Raw genomic sequence first — 9,335 nt, 5'->3', positions numbered from 1 at the left:
TCACAATCATCTGTTTGTTCACTGCCCTTACACAAGAAAGCTGATTGGATTATTAAGCTGTAAGTTGAATATCAGAATGCCCATCGAGAAGCTACTTACCTGGATTCAGACCAAACCATGGGCACAAGTGAAGAAGAAGGTACTGATTGTATGGTTTCAAGCCCTATACTATGCTGTCTGGCATCAACGGAACAAGGCAAGGCTTGAAGGAATGATTTACCATCCAGCTCGTGTAATTCAATAGATTAGTAGCATTATTATGCATACTCGTTCTATTTTTTGGCTTAAATGTATCAAAAAGAGTAGTGATGAAACATAGATTAAGTCAATTAAATATTGATTGGCTAATTTATGCTTCATGAATTGTACCTTAGATGGTAGTTTGTAATAGTTTGTTTATGAGCTTAATGGAATTTCCTAACCTTTCACCAAAAAAAAAACCCTAAACACAACAGCTGTATTTATAGTTCTAGTTAGCTTAAAGAGCAAGATGAAAATATTCTCTATTATCCTAGGATATTATCACAATCTTTAATGATAATTATCTCTGAATAATAAATATATCATCCAATAAGTTTCTACCAAAATATAAAATTTCGGTGTCTACAACATCCACATGATCCAGAGAGCAAATTTCACTATGGTGGCCAAAAGTACTACTCATCCAATTATACTTACAAATTCGGTAATCTTAAAAGACAATAAGACTACCTCAAATAGATGAAAGACAAATGATGTTGAGTTCACCTAGATCAGAAAACTCATTCGATCTCTAAAGACAGCAGAACTAACAAGTGTGAAAGCAATTGGGACACTATCAAAAAACTTCTCTTATCTCCTTTTTCTCTCTAAAAAACTCTAAGCTCCATCAATCAAATCCGGGGATTCCATCGACAATTAATCGATGGTAAGCCTCAAAATAGCTTTATTTATCAATTATTAGTATGAAAAGTTATAAATTAATCAATAAAAGTTTTCCTATTGGTGAGATCCGTTGTCAGTCTCTATTTACAAAGTTTTGTTGCCCTTTATGTTTTTCTAGGATTTAGTTTTTATTGAAATTTAGATAAGAGCGGTTTGTTCATGTTTCGACATACGACCCTATTCGTTGACGATCTATGGTGCCAATAAAAGATAAATTTTCTCCATCAATGAATCGAAAGAAGGATCCCCTTAAAAGTTACATGAAGAGAACGATACAAGGACGAGCCGAATGTCATATCATGGTTTAAGATCATTAGTTTTACAAGAGGACTTTTGTCTTTGCCTTCTCTTAGAATTGTTTTCGATTATACCTATCTTTTATAACTGTTGTTTGACATTTGATTAATGAATTAATCTTTCCATAAAAAAACACAGTAGAACTAACATTAACCAATTTGAGTTCTAAACAAATTGAGACTTCCTCATAGAAAAAACCTCACAAATCGACTCTCATAATATTGTGCTGACCAGTTATCTCCCTGTCCTTAATTAATTTACGGTAATTTAACGATCTTTATATAGTTTTGTTATATCCTAAAATGAAATACCTAGACTAATTAAGAACCGAGCGAGACAATTAGGAAAATTATATCCTAAACAAAGACAATAAGGAAATTTAACAATTTCTTGAACCAATACAAAGACCAAACACAAAACAACTCGAGTCATATATATCGGGACACAATTCCTAAATCACCAAATCGTCCTAACAATCTCTATGTTGACCGAAATTGTACAACAAGAACCAAAATCAACTTCTATCAAACACTCGATCGTCAAGCCATTACTTATCCAAGTAGTCTCCATTCTGACTTGCACTCAACTTTCAAAACCGACAAACGAACCAAGTGTGCAAGAAATGTAACCAATATAAGAAGTACCAATTGACGGATTCATTGGTCTGACTTGTAGATACAAAATCAGATGTTAGTAGCTTGTCTTGAGGATTCATTGACGTGACTTGTAGATACAAGAGTAAACTCCACCTTACTGTCATATCTACACAAGCTCGTCAATCTAATCGAAAGACATGTTAACCTTCGAAATATTCGCTATATTGTTTCTTTCAAAAATCAACAAAATTAGTCAACTTTTGTATAATTTGTCTGCCATTAAGATAATTAATTATTAGGGATCCTTAAGAAAAATACACAATTAATTGGATGATCCATGGATGCAAAAATGATTAATTGTGGAAAGGGATTAAGAGAAATAAAAGTAGGATTTGCAAATGAGGGGGGTGGGAGGTGGGGGGTGGGGGTGTCATTTCAAATCCACGTAAACCAATATAAAGACTAAACAGAAAGCAACTCGAGCTCTATATATTGGGAGACAGTTGCTAGGTCGCTAAACGTACACATTAGTAGATTATCATTCTTATAAATCTTATACGATAGTAATTAAAACTATTCCAAATGCTTGCAACAAACTTTATCTAGTCTAGTAAACTATGATGACACATTTGACACACATAATTTAATTTGGATGCAGATGATGAAACAATAACTTAACCAGCTACAAATTTATAACTTGATTAGTAGACAAGAAAGATCAATCTCTGGTGAAGTCGGTCGATGTCGATGCATGCCATGTCACCCACCTGAAACAAATAATAACTATGATGAAGTTGACAATAACTGAGTACTAGAGTATTACTCCCTCTTATTCACTAACATCTTCCACATTTCCTAAAACGGAAAATTCACAAAGATCTTCTACTTTCCTTATTTGTCTATCATTTATGGTTAATATAATTTGTAACCCCACATTCTCTCTCATACTTTCATTTTCCTCCACATAATACCACTCCACTAAATGTTGATCCAAAACTAATGTGGAAGATCATATAGAATAGGAGGGAGTATTATTTATCGTATACAGATCTTTCATCGTAATTACTGGACTAAGACCTCGCTGACATATCATACATTTATCCTATTTATTCTTATTATGGAGTGTTTCTTTACTCTTATGGCAAATGCAAGAAAGATAATTAAGAACGTAATTAAATACCACAAATGTAATATGGTTCATCATCAACAATGTATTCGCTACGTCAACAAGCATACAAGAGATAAATATTATTGATCTTGAGGAGTACAAACTTAAAAGAATATAGCTAGCTTATCACTTAATTAGAGAATATATAGTACTCTCTAAAACAGATGTAGAATAAGTCCCGAAAAAATAAGAGCTAAGGGAACTTAACCGATTCAAGGCATATTCTTAATTTATTTCCTCATTTTCATTCGATAATTAGTTATTATTGCAACGTGCATGTATATTAGATGGTCCACGGATAGTCTAGTTCAATTATTTATGTTTTGAGTTGCACATACATGCATGCATAATGAGAAGAATGCATGGATGTTTTATTATTGTGTGAGGCTTTCATTCAAGTTATGTTTCTTTGAGTAAGAGATTTTACTAGGGTTCTTAAGTTTGATAGTATTTGACTTAAACTCATCAAGTTATTATTCTTAGAAGTTACTCCCTCCGTTTCAACTGCATGTTTACACTTTTATTATTTTGTGAGGAGGATTTTAATCAAATGTAAACAATCTGTTGAAGGAGAGAGAGTACCACATACATTTGAGAGTACAATAACAAATTAAACTTTTTACCACAGTCGAAATTGGCGTTCTCACATGCACAAATTTCTCCTTTGTGACGCGTCATGAGCATGTGACAGAGAAATGTAACCATTTTAATTATCTGATATATAAGAATTTGCGGATGATTATTCTTTATCATAAAATGATCACATTTCCACTGATATAAGAGAGACCAACTGTTTCGCATGTGAATTGTAATTTAATACCAACATATGTATCGTTGAAAATCACCATGTTTTAGTAAGCTAAATGCTCAAATCACACCTTCATATACTAAGTTACCAAAATGATGCACAAAGTTCAAATGAGAATTGTGATCCAAGAGAAGAGAACCAATCATACCTCGCAGACTATGTTATGAACTAGTCTATCATCGATTTTGGTGGAAGTGTAACTTGCAATACCAAGTCCTTCTTCATGGATCACATGAAGGGCTGTCGATAGAGAGAAGACTTGATTTTCGTACCAAACATTGATTTCTATATCAAGCCCACCTAGACGAGGAACCAACACCACAGTCCCCGGAGATGGGGTTGAGTTGCTCGAACCACCTACACCGCCTTTCTCTTTGGAGCTTGTCGATCCAATTGATGCCTTTACTTTGTCTCTTTTTTCACCAAGCTCCTTTACATTCTTCTCTAAGTCCTTGATGTAATTCACAGCTTCTGCTAAATGATCACTTGTAGATCTCTTTCCCTATAATAACCATCTATTCCCCATCAATAATTATATATAGAGGTTAATATTAACAACAACAACAACAACAACAACAACAACAGAAAAACCAAAAATAAATAAACAAAACATTTTCCAATCAAGAGCTCCATGAAGGTGAGCTAAAGGATAAATTGATGATAAGCCTCTTTACCCTTGTGTAATCAAAATAACAAGGTTATTTCCGAATGAGCCAACATGAAAACTACGTTTAGAAATTACATCAAATGATTCTCATTTCATATAGTCAAAAATAACCGATACTATCTGTCCATCTATTTTTTTTTTTTTTTTTGGTGTAAACCATCCAATTGAGTCTGGATTTGAGCCAAGTAAGATCACTTGGGCAGTAAAGTTTTCCCTCATGAGTTCTAACACATCTGCATTTCTAGGACTCAAAGCCGAGATATAAATCTGGTTAAGCTATAACAACCCTTTACCAATTTATCTTATTAGTCAGCCAAGAGGTGAGGTTGTATAATTGAGAATCTAAAAAGAACATATTAGTAAAGTTATGGAAGCCCTAGGTCACTGAAAAAATAAACCCTAGGACCACATATATGTGACATATAGATTAATAAAAAAATTCCACATACAACAACAAAAAAAAAAAAAAAATAAGATCAATAGATCACCCAAATGAATACATATTCTTTCAAATTAAATTCCATATAATTATTATTATCCAAAATAATAAAATATAAAATATTGTGTACCTTAATATATTCAGTAGGAAGAGCAGATCTTAAAGAAGCACAAAGATCAGACATTTCCTTCCTCCTTTGACGCTCAATTTCTCTATGCATCAACTTCTTTTGTTGGTCATCATCAGCACTAACATTATTTATAGCAGTTGAGGATCCTGATGATTTTCGACCCCTTCCTCGACCGCTTTTTCTTGAATTATTAGATGGGTTTGAGGCTCCTACCCTATCTAATGCACCACCATACTCACTCCAAATCTGATCTTGTACATTATTATCATCATTTTGGTCTCCATTATTATCAGAAGTTTGGAATGAAAGCATATTTGTTCTTTGGTTAGGAAACATTTTCTTTTACAATTTTGTATTTATTTGACTAAAATACTGATTAATACTACAAGCTAATACAAAGAGTAAAGAAGGAGATCTGTCATATCTTAGCTTGTTAAAAGAGTGTTATATATATTTATATTTTATGACGATATTAATTAATAGGAGGAGTCAAGGGTTCTCTATCTACTTGGGGCTCCACATTTCTCATATATGTTTATTTAGCTACACAATCTTTTCTGACCCTTTGATGATTTAATGAAAATGATGGTATTGATGTATGTACGAGGGATTATACGATTGGGGGTAAGAGTTATGCTTTATTGACAATCATTCTAGTGTAGTGCTATGGACTTTTTTTTTAATTATTCTGAAAAGGGTACCCGCAGTCGCTATTTTTATTGTGCATTAGGTGAACCCCTTGATATATGTGACAACATCAAAATCACGTATACCAGGTAAGAAATCCAAGTGTGACAGACTCGAAGTCTAGAAGGTATATAGTTTGAGGTCGTAAACACTCCACAAGCTAATATTGCTCTTTGGGAAGTTTGAACCTGAGATCCCTAGAAATTTCAATCAGGTTTTAACCACTAAATTCTACCCTTGCAGACAATAAATTTGGTAAATAAACGGGTTAACGACTCGGCTGGCTGCGGGTTGGGTGAGTTTGGACCAAGGTCATTTTTGTTTGCAAAAATTCAGGTTGGATCGGATCATTTCAGATTTGGGTCATTTTAGGGTTTGTTATTATATTAAGTTATTAAAGGACAATGGTCATTGTGCAGCAAAAAACATTCATGTTACAAGTCAACCTAAGCTCGAGTTCTCGGTTCTAGTGTCGGTTATGCTTATTGAAGTCGGATCAGTCGAAACGATTCAATTTTATCAGGTCTTGCTAGCAGGCGAGCTTAAATTATAAGGAAAAATCAAAATCAACCACTTATCATAGGAGTGACGTATGATGTTTATTCATACTTTCCTTCCATTCAATATATTCTTTACGTTTCATTAAAAAAATTCTCATAACAGATTGAAAATATAAAGAATTTGTTGGATGAGACAGATATAAGTTACCCTTTTCTTGAGGCAGCCTTATAGTATGAGAAACTGGTTTAAATTAAAAAGAGAGTAGTAGTTTAATACAATAAGAAATTAACATAACCCGATTAAAGAAACAAGTAATTACTCTTATGTATTAAGGCTAATTTCTTAATTAGCCAAGTACGAGGTCAAATATATGCGAATATGTTGGATTCCATCAAATAGATATGTGAAAGTATTAATTTAAACATCTATAACTACTTAGTAATATACATTTTTATCAGAATTCCGATTTGATCCTACGATTTTACTATTCAAAAACGCTTGACCGCTCTTAAATCTTACGATTCTATTATGGTTGTAGAATCTTACGATCATATTTGGGTTTGAAGTTTTCTAGAAGTAGGATCATAATACGCGCGATCCTACGATCCGGTGTTGTAGAACCATGTTCAATGAGTTTGTATGATCCTAATACGATCCAATTCTAACGATTCAATCTCATCGATTCAAAATAAAATCTCGATTCTGACAACTTTAATAATACATAAAATGTTATAACTAATACATACTCTGTATAATGTTACAAATTGCTAATATTAATATCATATAATGGTTTTATATTGAAGTATTTCTTCAAAACAAGATTCGAAGACCAAGTGATTAAACAAATTGGGATTCTAATATTTTCAATTCAATCAAATAGATATGTGAATCAAATAATTTAAGCATTAGTAGCTAGTTCACCAACTTTCGGCTTGTCTGTCTGTCTGACTGTGTTGTTGAATCGATCCTATATGCGATTCCCAAATCATGCAAAAGAACGATTTCATTACGTGCTTATATATGAACAGTTGAGCTATTTTTGAGGTTTTACACGTGGCTGCCTAGTTTGACTCAAATCAACTAAATTAGGTGTTATAAAATTATTTTATAATCCATAATGGATTAAATGTCGGGTCACCAAATATATCCTTTCAATTTCTTCTCTAAAACTGAAAAAGAAACCCAAAAAAAAAAGTCTTAGTAAATGAAGAGGATCATTTCTCAATTTACTTAAAATTTTGCTTGATTTACCATTAATCTTACTCAATTGCTTATATTACTGCCTCGTTAAAGTATGTGCAAACTTTAAAGTAATACTCGTAACTATTTTTGTTAACTTTCAAGTTAGGCCCCGTTCTTTTAGGCTGATATATAAGAGCTAAACTAAGTTGAATTGAACTGAATTAAATGGAGCTGGCCTAAACTGAATGAAATTGAATTGAAATGAGTTGAAATTAAGCCAGAAAGAAAGGAACTTGGTATCTATTAAAATGGAGATATTCATTTTTTTTCCAACTAAAACGAGTTAAATACTACATTTTTAAGTAGATAGGAGAAACTTTTGTCCTCAATTAAATTGTTAATATGGATACAGACTCGATATCAGTCCAGACTAGATACTAAGTATTTAGAAAGGAATTTTTTAACTAAAAGAATTTACCATTTAACCCTTTGAAAAACAATAAAACTCGATTTATATAGTTTGATAATGTCTTTTTCTTGCCTTTATCTCGCAAGGAAACATAGTTACTATTATTACACCTTAATAACTTCTTGATAATTATCAGTGGCGGATTTAGGGAGGGCTTGCAAGGTTGGTCCCCTTGGAAATTGGTAATATATTTCGAATTTCTTAGTTAATTTTCGAAATTTTCCGAGGTTTACTCTATAGCATTACCAGTTTGCTCCCGCTGAAATTTTTCGCCCCTTAACAGAGAATCCTAGCTCCGCCACTGATAATGATCATATACAAAAACTTACTTATAAGAGACGGTATTAAGTGATTATATATAATTATTTACCTTTTCATGTGTGTTTAAAAGAGAGACATAAAACGGCCGCAGCTATTTTAGAGAATTATTGATAGCTCTGTATTCACGCACCAACAAATCAACATGTTTATTGCATGTTACGTAAATAATATTTCTTGTCATTTTCAGTGATAAAGGTTAAGATGAAATTTGTTGTTATTTACTAACGTTACTACTTATTTGTTTGGTCCAACGTAGAAAAAAATAGTAGATCTTGATTCTTGATTTTGTTGTTTGACTAATTAATGACTAATGTACAGGTTCACTATAATACAATACCATCGTCGACATATAATGCCCTCACCATGGATAAAATGAAAACAGGGTATGTATTATTATTATTTCTCCAAATCTATAATAATTCCGCAATATTGAAAAAGATGCAGTGTTAAAAATAATTCTGATATAAAATTCTTTTATAAGTATTATGGTAAAACTAAGTAATATTTTACCTAAATAACTTCGATTCCTTCAACTATTTTTCTATAATAAGAGCATTAAGGTCTTTTAATATATGATTTTACTATATTTTATCGTAAAAAAACGTTAGTTAAGATGGAGGTCCGATGGATGCGCTCATGTGCTACTAAGTTGGGTTGAACTGGTTGAGTCGGGTTTCAACCCTAAAACAACGGGTTATTATGGGCTCGTATGACTCTTGTCGTGCGTCAAGAATTATGGTCTTTAACCTTCAAAATCAGGAGACTTGTCGAAATGGTGACCTAGGGGCGTTTAAGGCCATGGATAATCACGGGCGCCAAAACTGGGCCTTCGATTTTGGTCACATAATTTACAAGCTTAATTGATTAAATTCAATGCAAACTTTGAAATGATCACACTTATGCATTTATATTTAGGGTCTCATTTTTTTATAGTGTATCGAATCTCCATTCGTTTTAAGATACCTCTAGATAAGGCACGTAACATTTTGTTATTAAATAATCTCATCTTATTATAAAATATTTGACATTTTTATTTTATGTAAAAACAATGAAAACGGTAATTATGAGACGCTCACGTTATCTATTGGACAAAGAGAGCCGCAAAATGCACAGTTGAAAATGAACGGATTAAATCAAAATATTGTA

General features: G+C 32.5%; 1 protein-coding gene across 1 annotated transcript; it reads right to left on the bottom strand.

Annotated features, from left to right (window-relative positions):
- Nucleotides 1-2,518: 2,518 nt before the first annotated feature.
- Nucleotides 2,519-5,418, bottom strand: LOC141654746 (transcription factor bHLH118-like). The gene is made up of 3 exons (XM_074461863.1): nt 5,030-5,418; nt 3,942-4,295; nt 2,519-2,584 (listed from the first exon to the last, which is right to left on the bottom strand). Exons 1-3 carry the CDS (start codon nt 5,363-5,365, stop codon nt 2,519-2,521), a joined length of 756 nt encoding a protein of 251 aa, XP_074317964.1. The 5' UTR covers nt 5,366-5,418.
- Between the last annotated feature and the right edge of the window lie 3,917 nt (nt 5,419-9,335).

This window comes from Silene latifolia, chromosome 5 (genome assembly GCF_048544455.1).
Source record: "Silene latifolia isolate original U9 population chromosome 5, ASM4854445v1, whole genome shotgun sequence".
Lineage (NCBI taxonomy): Eukaryota > Viridiplantae > Streptophyta > Magnoliopsida > Caryophyllales > Caryophyllaceae > Silene > Silene latifolia.
The sequence above is the reverse complement of the archived record's forward strand: the minus strand, read 5'-3'. Positions and strand labels throughout refer to the sequence as shown.

Excerpts from the sequence above, each read along its gene's own strand:
- LOC141654746 (XM_074461863.1), bottom strand. The coding sequence starts at position 5,365 with ATGTTTCCTAACCAAAGAACAAATATGCTTTCATTCCAAACTTCTGAT. Across the intron at positions 4,296-5,029 it reads TTCCTACTGAATATATTAAG|GGAAAGAGATCTACAAGTGA; the intron begins GTACACAATATT and ends TGGTTATTATAG. Across the intron at positions 2,585-3,941 it reads TTCATAACATAGTCTGCGAG|GTGGGTGACATGGCATGCAT; the intron begins GTATGATTGGTT and ends TATTTGTTTCAG.